General features: G+C 37.6%; 1 protein-coding gene and 1 long non-coding RNA gene across 3 annotated transcripts in view; one reads left to right on the top strand and one right to left on the bottom strand.

Moving 5' to 3' along the window:
- Positions 1-22,564, top strand: part of MBIP (MAP3K12 binding inhibitory protein 1) — a 41,865-nt gene that overhangs the window by 12,713 nt on the left and 6,588 nt on the right. For both annotated transcript variants that reach the window (XM_081228825.1, XM_081228824.1), the window contains exons 7-8: positions 99-196; positions 6,118-6,156. In XM_081228825.1, coding sequence (XP_081084951.1) covers positions 99-196; positions 6,118-6,156 — 137 coding nt within the window. The remainder of the gene's footprint in view (positions 1-98; positions 197-6,117; positions 6,157-22,564) is intronic.
- LOC308614407 overlaps positions 2,252-22,564 on the bottom strand; it is a 103,572-nt gene continuing 83,259 nt past the window's right edge. The window contains exon 5 of the long non-coding RNA XR_014015384.1: positions 2,252-2,825. This is a non-coding gene — a long non-coding RNA (uncharacterized lncRNA). The remainder of the gene's footprint in view (positions 2,826-22,564) is intronic.

Raw genomic sequence — 22,564 nt, 5'->3', positions numbered from 1 at the left:
TCTTTTGCATAAGTGTCTTGGCATGGTATTTTAAGAATAAAAATTGTAAGAAGAAAGAATTATCCATGGTATCTCAGAATTTTTTTTAATGTATTTAGGTGGTCCGGTGCCAAGAGACATTTATCAGAGAATTAAAAAACTTGAGGACAGAATCCTTGAATTGGAAGGCATCTCTCCTGAATATTTTCAATCTGTAGTAAGTATAAGTGTCTGTAAGAAATAAATGTTATTTTAGGATTCATTATCACATAATTCACTCATCGATCTGCTGTGTGCAAAACACTGTTTTAATAGTTCAGTGATGAATGAACATAGTTCTGAGTAAAGAGTTACCTAGTTCTTTAAAGATTGTGATTTTGAATATTGTATTATAGACTCAATTTTTTTTAAAGGGTTACTTTTATGGTACATTACCCAAATTCTCAAACTTAAGCCATTTTTGTGGCATAATAAATCAGCCTGAATAGTGGTGAGTCCTGTCACTCTGAACTTGCTATCTTGTAAAACAAAGACTGTCTCTGGGACCTTGTTCTCTGTTGTCCCTTCTGTCTCTTTAATCTCTCACTCTCCACAGACTCCTTCCCTCAGCTCATACACGATTACATTTCTCCCCCATACGAAACAAACACACACCTCAATCTGCCACCCTATCTTTTTCTTTACCCTAACCACTAGACTTTCTGAAAGACTAGTCTATATTTGTTTAATTTCTCAATTCTATAATTTATTTATTCATTCATTCTTATCCCTTTTACCAACAGTAAAAAAAACAATTTGTGCTGATAAGCATCTTCTTTGTCATATCAGCATGTTTAAGACAAGCCATCCTGAGCTCCTTGTGTTAATTTCCTCAGTCTTCTGGGGTGATTATACATAACACCTGCCTTTTCTGGGGCTTAGTGTTTGTTTGTTTGTTTGTTTTAAAGCAATGCCATATTAGAACTAAAGTAAAAGTGAAAAAAAATTTTAATTTACTAAATTTTTAATAAAATTTACTGAAACTCCTGTTTCTGAAATATTATGTAAGATAGCTCAGTTAGCATGGATCATTATAAGTCACTGGTGAAAATGCGCTTAGAATTATTTTAGGAATAACAGCAATCTTTCCAGTTTCAAATTGGTATTAGAGTAAGGTACAAAAGAAGGAATATTTCCAGATGAAGAAGGCAAGTTGAATAACCAAAGTGAGCAGTGAATCTTAAAGCTCAATAATTTAGAGACTTTTAGTGATTTACTTCCCTCAAATATAAAATGATGTCTATTAAAGTACTGAGGGCTGAAGCAAGGATTAAATGAGATAATACCAGTCAAGCACCTAGCCTGCTGTCTAGCACATGGTAAAACCTCAGTAAATATTAGCATTTATTTAATTTCAAAAACCATCTATGAAGTAGCTGTATAAACATGGATAAGTCATACAATTACAATTATCTTCTTTAATTTTAGAAGATTTGTTGGTTGTTTTACATAATTACAAAGGTCTTTCCACTTCTAGGATTATTCTTTGTATCTTCCTAGAAAACTTCATAGAGATTGTATGCCTTTTCCTACAACAATATACCATAAGGTTTTCCCATTCAAGCTGCCTTCATTAAGAAATCCCTAGGCAGATTATTTTTTCTAGTTCAATTTCATACCTTGTTAATATAATTCTTGTTAACAATAGAGCTCATCTTACAAGAAAGTATCATAGTATTAGATGCCTCAAGTGAGATCTTGCCCCATCATTTATCTTTTCTCTCTGATTCTGATTTTAAAAGCTTAACATACACCAATCACTAAATTTAACAAAAGAATAAGCCCTTTAAATCATAATCTTATTTTGGGGGATCCATTTTACACAGGATAGAATGTTTAGAATGTTTGATTAAGGAGGTAGAAATAGATTGTAGAGGACCTTAAATGCTGTCCCCAGAAGTTTAAAGTTTAAATGCTATTGAAATCATTTGAGCAGGGAAGGGACTTGTGCAAGTGCTATCTAGAAGATTTATCTGTTACTGTTCTGGGAAATATATGAAAAGGGAGAGACTGAAAATAAGGAGACAGTATTATACTAGTTTAGATGTGAACTGAGATCCTGAAACAAGGACATGAGAGTGAGACTAGAAAGGATTAGTGCCATAGACAGTAGGAAAGAAAAGTTGGCAAATATTGATAATTGATTGGATATGGAAAGAGACATGGAGCACGAATGAGTCCAGTTTCTGGTTGGAAAAATTATACCATCATTGGTAGAAATAAAATCTGGAGAGAGAGATTTTTGGGTGAAATGTGAACTTAGAGTCATAGCAGGATATGCAGATAGAAATATCGGGTAAGCTTTTCAAAATGTAGGACTTACACTTGAGATAATTGGGAGAGACAGTGTAGAGGTGAGAACATAGAATTGGTAAGAACACTGAGACTGTCAGAGGCCTAAGGTCTGAGACTAACTTCAGGGGCAGGAAGTGTGATAAATATAAACAGGATGGCATGGATGCGTTGGGTTGTCATATCTGTAACAAAACTAGTGCTTTAAAAGAATAGTTCCAAATATATTAAACAATCTGTATTTGATTAGAAGGATCACTTCTGGATTAGTATCGGAAATGACATACCCAAATTAATACCGAGCAACAAGCACAAAACACTGACATGGTTTAAACATTCAGATTGACTCTGTCCTTAAGGCCTATGAATATGTATGGTACAGACCCAAAGGCAAAGATTTCATACCCACCCTTCCATAACAGATGAATGTGCCATCTCTAGGAGCTGCGCTTCTCGTTCAGAATGGAGCCAGCTTTAGGGTTGTCCTTGCACGTGAGAGAAGATGAACACATACCCTGCAGACGACATAGCACATTATTCACCGCTCTTACCTTCCTCTTGCTGGGAGTACACGTATGGCAATTGCATAGTTTTACGTATCTGTTCCTCAGAAGTCTATGGAAAAGACTAGATATGTAGCTTCTAAAGTTAGAAAGTAAGGGAAAATTGAGCCCATTAAATTTCCTAAGGATTGAACTTTTGTTAGAAATTGAATTTATGAAAAGTTTTTAACTGAAATGTGTCTAATCCAGGTTCACATGTAGATGAATTCTAGACACAGTTGGATAGAGATTATTTTGGGTAACCTTGAAGCACAGCATATGAAAAGGGAAACATTAACAGAGAAAAGATATAAATTGTATTTGGTTCCTAAAAAAAAACTAGATTATGTAAAGTTCTTTTCATTTATGAAACAGACATAAAACTCCAAAAAAAGTTACTGTATGTAAAGCACGAATTAAAACAAAGTATTTGTTGCACGTTTTAATGTAGTAGTTCTAAAGATCTTTACCCATCACATTCAACATGGAAAGATTTGAATGTGGTAATGTTTTAAAATTTTTAAGGGCATTGCTTAACAGACCATTTAAAAGATACAATTTTATGAGTATTTCCAGAGAATTACTTACTGATTTTAAATTATGACCCTTGAAAACAGTAAGTGTAATGTTCTTCACAGGTATATTTCCACAGCACTTTGTTCATTTTATAGCACTTACCACTTATAATTATATGTTTACACATCTATTTTTCACACTATATTTTCAGCCTCTGAAGGGCAGGAACTGTGTCTTGTTCATCTTTGAACACAGAGTGTAGTAGGCATGGAATAAATGTGCGAATGAATGGATAGGACCTGGCTGATAGTTAATTATTGGACTTTTAAAGTATGTTAACTTTGTTCGAAAGCACTGACTAGGTGGAATCTTAACTCTAGTCGGTAATGGTTAAGTCCCGGTTCTAAAGGGAAGCGTGGGTAGAAAGGAGCCCTGAAGGCCATGTCAACTTCATGCATGCAGGCCGCTTACACGTGAAGGTCATGGTGGGCCTGTAGCATGAGGTGAACACGTGGGTCTGGCTGGAAAATTAAATTGCAAACACATTTTGGAGGGCCTTGAAGGTCACATTAACCTGTTTGTAATTCCAGTGTCATTGGGGCACAGCTAAGTCTTTGCGAAAGAAACCTAGAATGGGTTTCTGATGACATTGTGAAGTTGTGAGTTGGAGAGAGTTTGGAGTCAAAGAAAGTAGTTTAGGAAACATGTCATTGTCCATACCAGGGAGAAATGAAGGTCTGAATCAGGGCAGTGGGACTAGAAGGGAAGAAATATTTAAGGCACTCCACCTGTAACCCTTAGCAATTGGTTACCCTTTAAAACTGATTAGAAGTAAGGAAGGGGGTTGGTCATGAAAAAGGCCTCCTTAACACTGAGTTTCCTTAGAGCATGGGTTTTCTGAACCTCATGTATGTGTTTAATCACCTTCTCTTTGGGACACAGGCATTATAAATGTAGCTATAAATTACCTGCTAACTTAAAATAGTGGGAGAGTAGAGACAATTTTTAATTATCTCTGTCCAGCTGTTTAGGGTGTTGTGCTCTCAAATATTTTCTCTCAGGTACCAAGACTTGTTAAAATTTCTGCCTTTTACATTGAGATTTCCTTGTACCCAAACAATAAATGTTAAAGCTGGTCCAGTGTATCCACAACAGATATGTTTCTAAGTGTTCAGCGTGTTGAAATATTCTGCTCAGACCTAAAATAAGCCCCCAAAGGCCGCATTTTACTGTTTTTAAGTCATTGAACCACTGATGTCCTTTTTCTAATACTTCTCACTTTGGTTTCATGATATATTAATAATCTGATTGCTCAGTGACATGGAAACTGTCCATATTTTACATATTAAGCTGTTAGGAAAACAAGGGGAAGTATATTTTCATCAGGATGTAAAAAACCACCTTGTGGGAAGGTAGGCGACTGAGTAGTGACCAAATTAAACATTAAGCCCTTACCTGCCCACAGGCCCCACCACAGGTATCCAGCTCAGTTTGGCACAGGAAGGAGCATGTTTATATAGGCGTTTTCTTCCCCATATTTAATAATTCCAACACTTAACTGATTTCCCACTTACTAGAAACTACTGATAAGAGGCATACCTTAGTATTCTTTGAAAATAGCTTTTGACACAAGGAAAATCAGAATTTTTACTTTCTCTTCTAAATCTCAGTGGTCACAAATGTTCAAGAGAAAATTTTGCCACCTATGTTGACAGTTTCTTTGTCAGATGTACTAATATACTAATTTTCCATTCAAGAGCTTGTGGTTCTATGAAACTAAGAACAAAGTCTAGAAATAATTCATTACGTCAGGGTTTAAAAAACACACAGCAGTGTGTTGGTGAGAATGTTATCAGCTTCAAGTAATAGAAGTTTATACTCAAACTGGTTCTAACAGTATGCAAATAATCTTATAAAATGTGAAGTTCAGCAGAATGCAATCTTCAGGGTAAATTGATTTACTGGGCTAAATCATGATTGTCAAAGAACTGAGCTCTTTCCCCTCTCAGCTCTGCTTGGTGTTGGCTGTTTCCCCAGGCAGGTGGCAAGATAGCTACAGTGCTTTCTGGTGTCCTAACCAGATAACAGCAGTGTCCAGAAGAACTGCGTCCTTTGAGGGCTTTCTCTTAGAAGTGAGGAAGTTTCTTCTGGAAGTTCTCCCCCTAATCCCCAGCTGACTCTCCTAATTATTGGCCAGAATTGGGCCCATGCCCATTTTGGTCACTGACAAGACCAGTGGGGTGGAATCAGTATTCCTCTGAGTCACATAGAGGAGCAGTAGACAGCTGCTCACTTAGACAACCACAGTGTCCATTATAGTCATTCAAGGGTGTGTGTTTTCACCCCTTTGCCTGGTGTTCCAAATTCTGTTTCCCTCTGTCTATTGCTGCTTCACTTGTTCAGTATCCTGGGATAGAAATGTTAAAGAAAGGAAACTAAGTAGGAAATCCACAGAACAACTCTTTCCACAATCACTCAGCCTCATTAGAAGGTGGGAATTAAGGGGAAAGTGTGTGTAGTCAGGGACAAGCATGTTGCTGTGATGTTACTATTATATACCTTTAATATCATCTCTGGAGGGGAACTTCCAAAGTAGAAAAAGGCAGATATTAGTTACAGATAGTGCTAGGTGAGTTTGTGGGCTTTATTTCTGCCAGGGTTCTCCTTATTTTGTTCACTATTCTATAAAGGAAAATTGTTTAGATTTTCTAAGCATTGATTACTTATTATTTTTTTACTTTTAATCTAGAACTTTTCTGGAAAAAGAAGAAAAGTTCAACCACCTCAAGTAAGTTACTACATTTTTATTTTGTTTCTGAAATAGTTTGATTGGTTTTATACCTTTCTTATTAATAAAAGTTTCTACTGTGGTTGCAGACTTGGTTGTGGTTTTAAGGACTGAAAAAAAAAGAGCAACATAAATTAGTGTGTTGAATTAGAAAAATGATTTTATTTTAAGGGTGTGGAATGACTCAGATGGGCCAAGTAAGTATTAAAATCTATCCAGATGTTAACTGTAGAAGAAAGTATCAGTTACAAAATGCTGAAAAATAATAAATGCTCAAGTAATTTAAATCTCATCCCTTCACTTCTGCCCCATTTTTTGATTGGGATGTTTGTTTTTTGCTGTTGAGCTGTGAGAGCTGTTTATATATTTTGAATATTAACCCCTTATCAGTCATGTCATTTACAAATATTTTCTCCCATTCAGTAGGTCTTTTTGTTTAGTTGATGGTTTCCCTTCCTGTGCAAAAGATTTTAAGTTTAATAAGGCCTTATTTGTTTATTTTTGCTTTTATTTCCTTTGTTTTAGGAGACAGATCCAAAAAATTATTGCTGATTTATATCAGAATGTTCCACCTATGTTTTCCTCTGAAAGTTGTATGGTTTCCAGTCTTACATTTAGGTCTTTAATACATTTGGAGTTTATTTTTGTATATGGTGTTAGAAAATGTACTAATTTCATTCTTTTACATGTATCTGTCCAGTTTTCCCAGCACTACTTATCAAAGAGGCTGTGTTTTCTCCATTGTATAATCTTGCCTCCTTTGTTGTAGATTAATTGACCATAGGTGTGTGGGTTTATTTCTGGGCTTTCTATTCTGTTCCATTGATCTACGTGTCTGTTTTTTTTTTTTTTTTTTTTTAAAGTTTATTTATTTATTTTTTTAATTAGTTTCTGCTTTATAACAAAGTGAATCAGCCATACATATACATCTGTTCCCACATCCCTTCCCTCATGCATCTCCCTCCCTCCCACCCTCCCCATCCCACCCCTCCAGGCGGTCACAAAGCACCGAGCTGATCTCCCTGTGCTCTGCGGCTGCTTCCCACTATCTATCTACCTTACGTTTGGTAGTGTATATATGTCCATGCCTCTCTTTCGCTTTGTCACAGCTTACCCTTCCCCCTCCCCATATCCTCAAGTCCATTCTCAAGTAGGTCTGTGTCTTTATTCCCGTTTTGCCCCTAGGTTCTTCATGACATTTTTTTTTTTTAAATTCCGTATATATGTGTTAGCATACGGTATTTGTCTTTCTCTTTCTGACTAACTTCACTCTGTATGACAGACTCTAGGTCTATCCACCTCATTACAAATAGCTCAGTTTCGTTTCTTTTTATGGCTGAGTAATATTCCATTGTATATATGTGCCACATCTTCTTTATCCATTCATCCGATGATGGACACTTAGGTTGTTTCCAGCTCCGGGCTATTGTGAATAGAGCTGCAATGAACATTTTGGTACATGTCTCTTTTGGAATTATGGTTTTCTCAGGGTATATGCCCAGTAGTGGGATTGCTGGGTCATATGGTAGTTCTATTTGTAGTTTTTTAAGGAACCTCCATACCGTTCTCCATAGTGGCTGTACCAATTCACATTCCCACCAGCAGTGCAAGAGTGTTCCCTTTTCTCCACACCCTCTCCAGCATTTATTGTTTCTAGATTTCTTGATGATGGCCATTCTGACTGGTGTGAGATGATATCTCATTGTAGTTTTGATTTGCATTTCTCTAATGATTAATGATGTTGAGCATTCTTTCATGTGTTTGTTGGCAGTCTGTATATCTTCTTTGGAGAAATGCCTATTTAAGTCTTCTGCCCATTTTTGGATTGGGTTGTTTGTATTTTTGCTATTGAGCTGCATGAGCTGCTTATAAATTTTGGAGATTAATCCTTTGTCAGTTGCTTCATTTGCAAATATTTTCTCCCATTCTGAGGGTTGTCTTTTGGTCTTGTTTATGGTTTCCTTTGCTGTGCAAAAGCTTTGAAGTTTCATTATTTCCCATTTGTTTATTTTTGTTTTTATTTCGATTTCTCTAGGAGGTGGGTCAAAAAGGATCTTGCTGTGATTTATGTCACAGAGTGTTCTGCCCATGTTTTCCTCTTAGGAGTTTGATAGTTTCTGGCCTTACATTTAGGTCTTTAATCCATTTTGAGCTTATTTTTGTGTATGGTGTTAGGGAGTGATCTAATCTCATACTTTTATATCTCCCTGTCCAGTTTTCCCAGCACCACTTATTGAAGAGGCTGTCCTTTCTGCACTGTGTATTCCTGCCTCCTTTATCAAAGATAAGGTGACCATATGTGCGTGGGTTTATCTCTGGGCTTTCTATCCTGTTCCATTGATCTATATTTCTGTTTTTGTGCCAGTACCATACTGTCTTGATTACTGTAGCTTTGTAGTATAGTCTGAAGTCAGGGAGCCTGATTCCTCCAGCTCCGTTTTTCTTTCTCAAGAGTGATTTGGCTATTTGGGGTCTTTTGTGTTTCCATACAAATTGTGAAATTTTTTGTTCTAATTCTTTGAAAAATGCCAGTGGTAATTTGATAGGGGTTGCATTGAATCTGTAGATTGCTTTGGGTAGTAGAGTCCTTTCCACAATGTTGATTCTTCAATCCAGGAACATGGTATATCTCTCCATCTATTTGTATCATCTTTAATTTCTTTCATCAGTGTCGTAATTTTCTGCATACAGGTCTTTTGTCTCCTTAGGTAGGTTTATTCCTAGATATTTTATTCTTTTTGTTGCAGTGGTAAATGGGAGTGTTTTCTTGATTTCACTTTCAGATTTTTCATCATTAGTGTACAGGAATGCCAGAGATTTCTGTGCATTAATTTTGTATCCTGCTACTTTACCAAATTCATTGATTAGCTCTAGTAGTTTTCTGGTAGCATCTTTAGGATTCTCTATGTATAGTACCATGTCATCTGCAAACAGTGACAGCTTTACTTCTTCTTTTCCAATTTGGATTCCTTTTATTTCCTTTTCTTCTCTGATTGCTGTGGCTAAAACTTCCAAAACTATGTTGAATAAGAGTGGTGAGAGTGGGCAACCTTGTCTTGTTCCTGATCTTAGTGGAAATGCTTTCAGTTTTTCACCATTGAGGACGATGTTGGCTGTGGGTTTGTCATATATTTCCTTTATTATGTTGAGCAAAGTTCCCTCTATGCCTACTTTCTGCAGGGTTTTTATCATAAATGGGTGTTGAATTTTGTCGAAAGCTGTCTCTGCATCTATTGATATGATTGTATGGTTTTTCTCCTTCAGTTTGTTAATATGGTGTATCATGTTGATTGATTTGCATATATTGAAGAATCCTTGCATTCCTGGAATAAACCCCACTTGATCATGGTGTATGATCCTTTTAATGTGCTCTTGGATTGTGTCTGCTAGTATTTTGTTGAGGATTTTTGCATCTATGTTCATCAGTGATATTGGCCTGTAGTTTTCTTTGTGACATCCTTGCCTGGTTTTGGTATCAAGGTGATGGTGGCCTCGTAGAATGAATTTGGGAGTGTTCCTCCCTCTGCTATATTTTGGAAGAGTTTGAGAAGGATAGGTGTTAGCTCTTCTCTAAATGTTTGATAGAATCCACCTGTGAAGCCGTCTGCTCCTGGGCTTTTGTTTGTTGAAAGATTTTTAATCACAGTTTCAATTTCAGTGCTTGTGATTGGTCTGTTCATATTTTCTATTTCTTCCTGATTCAGTCTTGGCAGGTTGTGCATTTCTAAGGATTTTTCCATTTCTTCCAGGTTTTCCATTTTATTGGCATAGAGTTGCTTGTAGTAATCTCTCATGATCTTTTGTATTTCTGCAGTGTCAGTTGTTACTTCTCCTTTTTCATTCTAATTCTATTGATTTGAGTCTTCTCCCTTTTTTTCTTGATGAGTCTGGCTAATGCTTTATCAATTTTGTTTATCTTCTCAAAGAACCAGCTTTTAGTTTTATTGATCTTTGCTATCGTTTCCTTCATTTCTTTTTCATTTATTTCTGATCTGATTTTTATGATTTCTTTGCTTCTGCTAACTTTGGGGTTTTTTTGTTCTTCTTTCTCTAATTGCTTTAGGTGCAAGGTCAGGTTGTTTATTTGAGATGTTTCCTGTTTCTTAAGGTGGAATGTATTGCTATAAACTTCCCTCTTAGAACTGCTTTTGCTGCATCCCATCGGTTTTGGGTCGTCATGTCTCTGTTGTCATTTGTTTCTAGGTATTTTTTTATTTCCTCTTTGAATTCTTCAGTGATCACTTCGTTATTAAGTAGTGTATTGTTTAGCCTCCCTGTATTTTTTTTTTTTTTTTTTTTTTTTTTTTTGCTGTACGCGGTCCTCTCACCGTTGCGGCCTCTTCCGCTGCGGAGCAGAGGCTCCGGACGCACAGGCTCAGCTGCCGTGGCCCACAGGCACAGTCACTGCGTGACATGCGGGATCCTCCCAGACCGGGACACTAACCCGCATCCCCTGCATCGGCAGGCGGACTCTCAACCACTGTGCCACCAGGGAAGCTCTGTGTTGTTATTTTTTACAGATCTTTTCCTGTAATTGATATCTAGTCTCATAGCATTGTGGTCGGAAAAGATACTTGATACAATTTCAATTTTCTTAAATTTACCAAGGCTTGATTTGTGACCCAAGATATGATCTATTCTGGAGAATGTTCCATGAGCATTTGAGAAAAATGTGTATTCTGTTGTTTTTGGATGGAATGTCCTATAAATATCAATTAAGTCCATCTTGTTTAATGTATCATTTAAGGCTTGTGTTTCCTTATTTATTTTCACTTTTGATGATCTGTCCATTGGTGAAAGTGGAGTGTTAAAGTCTCCTACTATGAATGTGTTACTGTCGATTTCCCCTTTTATGACTGTTAGTATTTGCCTTATGTATTGAGGTGCTCCTACGTTGGGTGCATAAATATTTACAATTGTTATATTTTCTTCTTGGATCAATCCCTTGATCATTATGTAGTGCCCTTCTTTGTCTCTTCTAATAGTCTTTAAAGTCTATTTTGTCTGATATGAGAATTGATACTCCAGCTTTCTTTTGGTTTCCATTTGCATGAAATATCTTTTTCCATCCCCTTACCTTCAGTCTGTATGTGTCTCTAGGTCTGAAGTGGGTCTCTTGTAGACAGCATATATATGGGTCTTGTTTTTGTATCCATTCAGCCAATCTGTGTCTTTTGGTGGGAGCATTTAGTCCATTTACATTTAAGGTAATTATCAATATGTATGTTCCTATTCCCATTTTCTTAATTGTTTTGGGTGTGTTATTGTAGGTCTTTTCCTTCTGTTGTGTTTCTTGCCTAGAGAAGTTCCTTTAGCATTTGTTGTAAAGCTGGTTTGGTGGTGCTGAACTCTGTCAGGTTTTGCTTGTCTGTAAACGTTTTAATTTCTCCATCAAATTTGAATGGGATCCTTGCTGGGTAGAGTAATCTTGGTTGCAGGTTTTTCTCCTTCATCACTTTAAATATGTCCTGCCAGTCCCTTCTGGCTTGGAGAGTTTCTGCTGAAAGATCAGCTGTTAACCTTACGGGGAGTCCCTTGTGTGTATTTGTTGTTTTTCCCTTGCTGCTTTTAATAAGTTTTCTTTGTATTTAATTTTTGACAGTTTGATTAATATGTGTCTTGGCATATTTCTCCTTGGATTTATTCTGTATGGGACTCTCTGTGCCTCCTGGACTTGATTAACTATTTCCTTTCCCATATTAGGGAAATTTTCAACTATAATCTCCTCAAATATTTTCTCACTCCCTTTCTTTTTCTCTTCTTTGTCTGGGCCCCTTATAATTTGAATGTTGGTGCGTTTAATGTTGTCCCAGAGGTCTCTGAGACTGTCCTCAGTTCTTTTCATTCTTTTCATTCTTTTTATTCTTTATTCTTCTCTGCAGTAGTTATTTCCACTATTTTATCTTCCACATCACTTATCCGTTCTTCTGCCTCAGTTATTCTGCTATTGATCCCATCTAGAGTATTTTTAGTTTCATTTATTGTGTTGTTCATCGTTGCTTGTTTCATCTTTACTTCTTCTAGGTCCTTGTTAAATGTTTCTTGCATTTTGTCTATTCTATTTCCAAGATTTTGGATCACCTTTACTATCATTATTCTGAATTCTTTATCAGGTAGACTGCCTATTTCCTCTTCATTTGTTAGTTCTGGTGGGTTTTTATCTTGCTCCTTCACCTGCTGTGTGTTTTCTGTGTTCTCATTTTGCTTATCTTACTGTGTTTGGGGTCTCTTTTTTGCAGGCTGCAGGTTCGTAGTTCCCGTTGTTTTTGGTGTCTGTCCCTAGTGGCTAAGGTTGGTTCAGTGGGTTGTGTAGGCTTCCTGGTGGAGGGGACTAGTGCCTGTGTTCTGGTGGATGAGGCTGGATCTTGTCTTTCTGGTGGGCAAGTCCACGTCTGGTGGTGTGTTTTGGGGTGTCTGTGACCTTATTATGATTTTAGGCAGCCTCTCTGCTAATGGGTGGGGTTGTGTTCCTGTCTTGCTAGTTGTTTGGCATAGGGTGTCCAACACTGTAGCTTGCTGGTCATTGAGTGAAGCTCGGTGCTGGTGTTGAGATGGAGATCTCTGGGAGGTTTTCGCTGTTTGATATTATGTGGAGCTGGGAGGTCTCTTGTGGACCAGTGTCCTGAAGTTGGCTCTTCCACCTCAGAGGCACAGCACTGACTCCTGGCTACAGCACCAAGAGCCTTTCATCCACACGGCTCCTCAATTTAGGATGATTTGTTGTCTATTCATGTATTCCACAGATGCAGGGTACATCCAGCTGATTGTGAAGCTTTAGTCCGCTGCTTCTGAGGCTTCTGGGAGAGATTTCCCTTTCTCTTCTTTGTTCTCACAGCTCCTGGGTCTCAGCTTTGGATTTGGCCCCACCTCTGTGTGTAGGTTGCCGGAGGGCGTCTGTTCTTCGCTCAGATAGGACGGGGTTAAAGGAGCAGCTGCTTCGGGGACTCTGGCTCACTCAGGCTGGGGGGAGGGAGGGGTATGGAGTGCAGGGCTAGCCCAGGTACGTGGGGAGTTTCTTGCCTTTTGGGAGGTCTGAGGTCTTCTGTCAGCATTCAGTAGGTGTTCTGTAGGAGTTGTTCCACGTGTAGCTGTATTTCTGGTGTATCTGTGGGGAGGAAGGTGATCTCCACGTCTTACTCTTCTGCCATCTTCCCCGGAAGTCTTGTTTTATAGTTTTCTAAGTACAAGTCTTTTACCTCCTTTGGTAGGTTTATTCCTAGGTATTTTATTCTTTTTGATGGAATTGTTTCCTTATTTTCTTTCTAATAATTCATTGTTAATGTGTAGAATTCAACAGATTTATATATATTAGTTTTGTATCCTGCAACTTTACCGAATTCATTGATTAGCTCTAGTAGTTTTATGGTGGCATCCATAGGATATTCTGTGTATAGTGTCATGTCATCTGCAAGCAGTGACAATTTTACTTCTTCCTTTCCACTTTGGATTCCTTTTCTTTTTTTTTTTATTGCTGTGACTAGGAGTTACAATACTATGTTGAATAAAAGTGGTGAGAGTGGACATCCTTTTATCTTAGAGGAAATGCTTTCAGGTTTTCACCATTGAGTATGATGTTAGTTGCAGGCTTGTCATATATGACCTTCATTATCTTGAGGTATGTTCCCTTTATGCCCACTTTCTGGAGAGTTTTTATCATAAATAGATGTTGAATTTTGTCAAAAGGTTTTTCTGCATCTATTGAGATGTTCATATGGTTTTTATTCATTTTGTTAATGTGTATCACTTTGATTGATTTGCAGATATTGACAAATCCTTGCCTCTCTGGGATAAATCCCACTTGATCATGGTATATGATCCTTTTAATGTATTGTTGAATTTGTTTTGCCAGTATTTTGTTCAGGATTTTTGTATCTGTGTTCATCAGTGATATTAGCCTGTAATTTTCTTTTTTTGTAGTATCTGTCTGGTTTTGGTATCAGGACGATGATGGCCTTGTAGAATGAGTTTGGAAGCTCTGCAGTTTTTTGGAATAGCTTAAGAAGGATAGGTGTTAATTCTCTAAATGTTTAGTAAAATTCACCTCTGAGGCCATCTTGTCCTGGATTTTTGTTGTTGGGGATTTTTAAAATTACTGATTCAATTTCATTACTGGTAATTGGTCTGTTCATATTGGTATTTTCTGTTTCTTCTGGGTTCAGTATTGGGAAATTGTACATTTCTAGGAATTTCTCCATTTTGGCATATAGTTTTTCATAGTAGTCTCTTATGATTCTTTGTATTTCTGTGGTGTTGGCTGTAACTTCTCCTTTTTCATTTCTGATTTTATTGATTGGGCCCTCTTTTTTCTTGATGAGTCTAGCTAAAGGTTTACCTATTTTGTTGATTTTTTTTAAGGAAATGACATTTTATTGATTTTTGTTTCTATTTTATTTATTTCTGCTCTGATCTTTATGATTTATTTCCTTCTACTAACTTTGGGTTTTGTTTATTCTTTTTCTAGTTGCTTTAGGTGTAAGGTTTAGGTTGTTTATTTGAGGTTTTTGTTGTTTCCTGAAATAACCTTGTATTGCTATAGATTTCCCTCTTAGAACTGATTTTGCTGCATTCCACAGATTTTGGAATGTTGTATTTTCGTTATCATTTGTCGGCAGGTATTTTTTTTATTTCCTCTTTGATTTCTTCAGTGATCCATTGGTTATTTAGTAGCATATTGTTTTTTTAGTAGCCTCCATGTGTTTGTCTTTTGCAGGTGATTTTTTTGTTTGTTTGTTTGGTTGTTGATTTCTAGTCTCATAGTGTTGTGGTTGGAAAAGATACTTGATATGATTTCAATTTTCTTAAATTTACCAAGGCTTGTTTTGTAGCTTAGCTGTGATCTATCCTGGAGACTGTTCATGTGCACTTAAAAAGAATGTGTGTTCTCCTGCTTTCAGAAGGAATGTTCTCTGTATATGAATAAGTTCTTCTGGTCCATTGTGTCATTTAAGGCCAGTGATTCCTTATTGATTTTCTGTCTGGGTGATCTGTCCGTTGATGTAAGTGGAGTGTTAAAGTCCCCTACTATTATTGGGTTACTGTCAATTTCTCCCTTTATGTCTGTTAATATTTGCTTTATGTATTTAGGTGCTCCTATGTTGGGGTGCATATGTATTTACAATTGTTACATCTTTTTCTTGGATCGATCCCTTGATCATTATGTAATGTCCTTCTTTGTCTCTTGGAACAGTCTTTATTTTAAAGTCTATTTTGTATGATATAAATATTGCTACTCCAGCTTTCTTTTGATTTCCATGTGCATGGACTACCTTTTCCCATCCTTTCACTTTCAGTCTGTGTGAGTCTTTAGATCTGAAGTGAGTTTCTTGTAGGCAGCATATATAGAGGTCTTGCTTTTTATCCATTTAGCCACTTTCTTTTGATTGTAGCATTTAGTCCATTTACATTTAAAGTAATTATTGATATATATGTTCTTATTGACATTTTGTTAATTGTTTTGGGGTTGTTTTTTGTAGGTAATTTTTGTTTGCTTTTTTTTTCTTGTGACTTGATGACTATCTTTAGTGTTATATTTGGATTTGTCTTTCTTCTCTGTATGTATCTATTACAGATTTTTGGTTTGTGGTTACCATGAGGTTTTTATATAGCAGACTATATATATATATATACACACACACACACACACACACACACACACACACACATATATATACACATGATTGTTTTAAGTTGTTGATCTCTTATTTCAAATGCATTTTAACAACCCTGCATATGTCCTCTTCTTTCTCTCATGATTACTGTTTTTGATGTCATATTGTTACATCTAATTTTTTTGTGTGTCCCTTAATTGTTTATTGTGGATGTTAGATGATTTTTACTACTTTTGTCTTTTAACCTGCTTACTATCCTTTGTGCATGGATGATTTACTACCTTTACTGTATGTTTCCCTTTATTGATGAGGCTTTTCCTTTTGTAATTTTCACATTTCTAGTTGTGGCCTTTTGTTTTTGCTTCTAGACATTCCTTTAACATTTCTTGTAAAGCTTATTTGGTGCTGCTGAACTCTTAGCTTTTGCTTGTCTGTAAAGCTTTTGATCTCTCCATCAAATCTGAACAAGAGCATTTCTGCATAGAGTATTCTTGGTTGTAGGTGTTTCCCTTTTATCTCTTTAAATATATCATGCAACTCCTTTCTGATCTGCAGACTTTCTGCTGAAAAATCAGCTGATAGCCGTATAGAAATTCCCTTGTATGTAACTTGTTGCTTTTTCCTTGCTACTTTTAACTTTAATTTTTGCCATTTTAATTACAGTGTGTTTTGGTGTGTTCCTCTTTGGGTTAATCCTGAGTGGGATTCTCTGTGCTTCCTAGACTTGGATGTCTGTTTCCTTTCCCAGATTAGGGAAGTTTTCAGCTATTATGTCTTCAAATATGTTCTCAGCCCTTTTCTCTCTTTTCTTCTAGGACCCCTATAATGCAAACATTAGTGTGCTCAGTGTTGTCCCAGAGGTCTCCTGAGCTGTCCTCATTTCTTTTCATTCATTTTTCTTTTGTTTGTTCAGCATCAATGATTTCCACTGTTCTGTATTCCAGCTCACTGATCCATTCCTCTCTTTCATTTAGTCTACTGTTGATTCCTTCTAGTGTATTTTTCATTTCAGATATTGTATTCTTCATCTCTGTTTGGTTGTTCTTTATATTTTCTAACTCTTTGTTAATTTCTAACTTCTCTCTCTGTGCATCCATTCTTCTCCTGAGCTCTTTGGTCATATTTACAATCACTACCTGAACTCTTTCTCAGGTAGATTTCCTGTCTCCACTTCACTTCGTTCTTCTTCCGGGGTTTTATCTTGTTCTTTTGTGTGGAACATGTTCCTTTGTTGTCTCATTTTGCCTGAGTTGCTGTTTTTACTTTTATGTGTCTGGTGGCTGGTTATGTTTCCCAACAGTGGAGAACTGGCCTTTTGTTACATGAGCTATATGCTCTAGGGGTTCCCTCTATGAGGGCTGCATGGGTCCTTCTGTTGTGGCTGGCTATGTGGATGGTCTAGTAGGCTTTGTTGGCCCCTAGTCTGGTTGGCTGCCAAGACCTGCCTTGTGTGGAGGCTGCCAACCACAGGTTGGTGGGACTGGGTCACAAGGTGGCTGACTGCAGCACCCCAGGTAGCCCCGGAGCTAGTTTTGCCCCACTGGTGGCTGGAGTCAAGGTCCAGAACACTCCAGGGCTGTTGCCTGCACATGGTGGGTGAATCCAGGTTCTGCAGCTAGTGCTGGCCTACTGGCAGGCAGAGCCGGATCCTGGAGTCTTAATTCTATGGCCAAGGCGACCCAGAGCTAGTGTTGGATCACTGGTGGGTGGGGCCGGTTCCTGACACAGTTGAGTGTGGCATTCAGGACATCCTGAAGCTTGTGTTGGCCTGCTAGCGGGCAGGGCCAAGCTGGTCCCAGTTTAAGGTATGGCCTACTGGTAGGCAGTCTGGGTATGCAGGCTGTGGAGCCGTGGTTTTCTTGTGGTTGGTGTCTGTCCCTTGGTGGGTGAGACTGGTTCAGAGGTTACAGTGGGCTTCCAGGGCAGGGCTGGGACCCAGGGGATTCTGGGACTGGTGCCTGCCCACTTGTGGGTGGAGCTGGGTCCTAGGTCCTCTGGTTGCCAGGGCTGTGTCCAGAGGTAGCCATGGGCTGAGGAGGTCTTAAGGCAGCCTTCCTGCTGGTGAGTGGGGCTGTGTCCCGGCCCATTTGGTTGCTTTGGCCTGAGGCATCCCAGCACTGGTGCCTACAGGCTGCTGAGCCAGGAAGGGGCTGGGTCCTGGGGCTAATAATCTAGAGGGAGGATTCCACAATGCCACTTGCTAGCACCAGTGTTCTCTGCATGTTAGACCAGGCTTCTAAAAATGGCTGGCCCACCAGCCAGTGGCTGTGTAACCAGGGTGAGCTGCAACTACTTTCTGTCTCTCTGGACGACTCTGCAAGAGCAGAAGGTTGGTCTGACCCAGGCTTCTGTCAAATTACTGATTCTACTCTGGGTCCTAGAGCATGTGAAATTTTGTGTGTGCCCTTTAAGAGTGAAGTCTTTATTTCCCCAACCCTGTGGGATTCCCAAAAGCCATCCCTGCTGGCCTTCAAAGCCAAATGCTCTGGGCTGGTCTTTTCTCTGTGCTATATGTTGGTTGTCTTTTAATTTATTGATGATTTCCTTTGCTATGCAAAAGCTTTTAAGTTTGATTAGGTCTTGTTTGTTTATTCTTACTATTACTTCTTTTGCTTTGGGAGACTGATCTAAGAAATTGCTGTGGTTTATGGCTGAAAAATGTTTTGCCTGTTTTTCTTCCAGGAGTTTTATTGGTGTCATGTCCTATATTTAGGTCTTTAAATCATTTTCGGTTTACTTTTCTATATGGTGTGGGGGAGTGACTTGATATACATATAGCTATCCAGCTTTCCCAGAACCACATGCTGAAGAGACTTTTTTTCTTTTATTTTAACATCTTTATTGGAGTATAAGTGCTTTACAGTGGTGTGTTAGTTTCTGTTTTATAACAAAGTGAATCAGCTATACATATACATATATCCCCATATCTCCTCCCTCTTGCGTCTCCCTCCCACCCTCCCTATCCCACCTCTCTAGGTGGTCACAAAGCACTGAGCTGATCTCCTTATGCTATGTGACTGCTTCCCACTATCTATCTATTTTACATTTGGTAGTGTATGTAAGTCCATGCCACTCTCTCACTTCGTCTCAGCTTAACCTTCCCCCTACCTGTGTTCTCAAGTCCATTCTCTACATCTGTGTCTTTATTCCTGTCCTGCCCCTAGGTTCTTCATAACCTTTTTTTTTTTTTTAGATTCCATATATTTGTGTTACCATACGGTATTTGTTTTTCTCTGACTTACTTCACTCTGTATGACAGACTAGGTCCATCCACCTCACTACAAATAACTCAATTTCATTTCTTTTTATGGCTGAGTAATATTTTATTGTATATCTGTGCCACATCTTCTTTATCCATTCATCTGTCGATGGACACTTAGGTTGCTTCCATGTCCTCACTATTGTAAATAGAGCTGCAATGAACATTGTGGTACATGACTCTTTTTGAATTATGGTTTTCTCAGGGTATATGCCCAGTAGTGGGATTGCTGGGTCATATGGTAGTTCTATTTGTAATTTTCTAAGGAACCTCCATATTGTCCTCCATAGTAGCTGTATCAATTTACATTCCCACCAACAGTGCAAGAGGGTTCCCTTTTCTCCACACCCCCTCCAGCATTTATTATTTGTAGATTTTTTGATGATGGCCATTTTCACTGGTGTGAAGTGATACCTCATTGTAGTTTTGATTTGCATTTGTCTAATGATTAGTGATGTTGAGCATTCCTTCATGTGTTTGTTGGCTATCTGTATGTCTTCTTTGGAGAAATGTCTGTTTAGGTCTTCTGCCCATTTTTGGATTGGGTTATTTGTTCTTTTGATATTGAGCTGCGTGAGCTGCTTATAAATTTTGGAAATTAATCCTTTGTCAGTTGCTTCATTTGCAAATATTTTCTCCCATTCTGAGAGTTGTCTTTTCCTCTTGTTGATAGTTTCCTTTGCTGTGCAAAAGCTTTGAAGTTTCATTAGGTCCCATTTGTTTATTTTTGTTTTTATTTCCATTTCTCCAGGAGGTGGGTCAAAAAGGATCTTGCTGTGATTTATGCCATAGAGTGTTCTGCCTATGTTTTCCTCTAAGAGTTTTATAGTGTCTGGCCTTACATTTAGTTCTTTGATCCATTTTGAGTTTATTTTTGTGTATGGTGTTAGGGAATGTTCTAATTTCATTCTTTTAAAAGTAGCTGTTCAGTTTTCCAGCACCACTTATTGAAGAAGCTGTCTTTTTGCCATTGTATATTCTTGCCTCCTTTTTCAAAAATAAGGTGACCATATGTGTGTGGGTTTATCTCTGGACTTTCTATCCTGTTCCATTGATCTATCTTTCTGTTCTTGTGCCAGTACCATACTGTCTTGATTACTGTAGCTTTGTAGTATAGTCTGAAGTCAGGGAGCCTGATTCCTCTGGCTCCGTTTTTCTTTCTCAAGATTGCTTCGGCCATTTCAGGTCTTTTGTGTTTCCATACAAATTGTGAAATTCTTTGTTCTAGTTCTGTGAAAAATGCCAGTGGTAGTTTGATAGGGATTGCATTGAATCTGTAGATTGCTTTGGGTAGTATAGTCATTTTCACAATGCTGATTCTTCCAATCCAAGAACATGGTATATCTCTCCATCTCCTTGTATCATCTTTAATTTCTTTCATCAGTGTCTTACAGTTTTCTGCATACAGGTCTTTGGTCTCCTTAGGTAGGTTTATTCCTAAGTGTTTTATTCTTTCTGTTGCAATGGTAAATGGGAGTGTTTTCTTAATTTCACTTTCAGATTTTTCATCATTAGTGTATAGGAATGCAAGAGATTTCTATGTGTTAATTTTGTATCCTGCTACTTTACCAAATTCATTGATTAGCTCTAGCAGTTTTCTGGTAGCATCTTTAGGATTCTCTATAGTATCATGTCATCTGCAAACAGTGACAGCTTTACTTCTTCTTTTCCGATTTGGATTCCTTTTATTTCTTTTTCTTCTCTGACTGCTGTGTTTAAAACTTCCAAAATTATGTTGAATAAGAGTGATAAGAGTGGGCAACCTTGTCTAGTTCCTGATCTTAGTGGAAATGGTTTCAGTTTTTCACAATTGAGAACAATGTTGGCTGTGGGTTTGTGACATATGGCCTTTATTATGTTGAGTTAAGTTCCCTCTATGCCTACTTTCTGCAGGGTTTTTTAATCATAAAAAGCTTTTTCTGTGTCTATTGAGATGATCATATGGTTTTTATCCTTCAATCTGTTAATATGGTTTATCACATTGATTTGCATATACTGAAGAATCCTTGCATTCCTGGAATAAACCCCACTTGATCATGGTGTATGATCCTTTTAATGTGCTGTTGGATTCTGTTTGCTAGTATTTTGTTGAGGATTTTCGCATCTATGTTCATCACTGATATTGGCCTGTAGTTTTCTTTTTTTGTGACATCTTTGTCTGGTTTGCGTATCAGGGTGATGGTGGCCTCATAGAATGAGTTTGGGAGTGTTCCTCCCTTTGCTATATTTTGTAAGAGTTTGAGAAGGATAGGTGTTAGCTCTTCTCTAAATGTTTGATAGAATTTGCCTGTGAAGCCATCTGGTCCTGGGCTTTTGTTTGTTGAAAGATTCTTAATCACAGTCTCAGTTTCAGTGCTTGTGGTTGGTCTGTTTATATTTTCTATTTCTTCCTGGTTCAGTCTCAGAAGGTTGTGCTTTCCTAAGAATTTGTCCATTTCTTCCAGGTTGTCCATTTTATTGGCATATAGTTGCTTGTAGTAATCGCTCATGGTCCTTTATATTTCTGCAGTGTCAGTTGTTACTTCTTTTTCATTTCTTTTTCTATTGATTTGAATCTTCTCCCTTTTTTTCTTGATGAGTCTGGCTAACGGTTTATCAATTTTGTTTATCCTCTCAAAGAACCAGCTTTTAGTTTTATTGATCTTTGCTATCGTTTCCTTCATTTCTTTTACATTTATTTGTGATCTGATCTCTGTGATTTCTTTTCTTCTGCTAATTTGGGTGTTTTTAAATTCTTCTTTCTCTAATTGCTTTAGGTGTAAGGTTAGGTTGTTTATTTGAGTTGTTTCCTGTTTCTTGAGGTAGGATTGTATTGCTATAAACTTCCCTCTTAGAACTGCTTTTGCTGCATCCCATAGGTTTTGGGTTGTCGTGTTTTCATTGTCATTTGTTTCTGAGTATATTTTGATTTCATCTTTGGTTTCTTCAGTGATCTCTTGGTTATTTAGTAGCGTATTGTTTAGCCTTCATGTGTTTGTATTTTTTACAGATTTTTTTCCTGTAATTAATATCTAGTCTTATAGTGTTGTTGTCAGAAACTATACTTGATGTGATTTCACAATTTTCTTAAATTTACCAAGGCTTGATTTGTGACCCAAGATATGATCTATCCTGGAGAATGTTCCATGAGCACTTGAGAAGAATGTGTATTCTGTTGTTTTTGTGTGGAATGTCCTATAAATATCAAGTCCATCTTGCTTAATGTATCATTTAAAGCTTGTGTTTCCTTATTTTCATTTTGGATGATCTGTCCATTGGTGAAAGTGGGGTGTTAAAGTCCCCTACTATTATTTTGTTACCATCGATTTCCCCTTTTTGGCTGTTAGCATTTGTCTTATATATTGAGGTGCTCCTATGTTGGGTGCATAAATATGTACAATTGTTATATCTTCTTCTTGGATTGATCCCTTGATCATTATGTAGTGTCCTTCTTTGTCTCCTGTAATAGTCTTTATTTTAAAGTCTATTTTGTCTGATACGAGAATTGCTACTCCAACTTTTTTTGATTTCCATTTGCGTGGACTGTCTTTTTCCATCCCCT

Source organism: Mesoplodon bidens (genome assembly GCF_964165515.1).
Source record: "Mesoplodon bidens genome assembly, chromosome: 3".
In the NCBI taxonomy this organism is placed as follows: domain Eukaryota; kingdom Metazoa; phylum Chordata; class Mammalia; order Artiodactyla; family Ziphiidae; genus Mesoplodon; species Mesoplodon bidens.
This window is presented reverse-complemented; position numbering and strand designations above follow the sequence as displayed.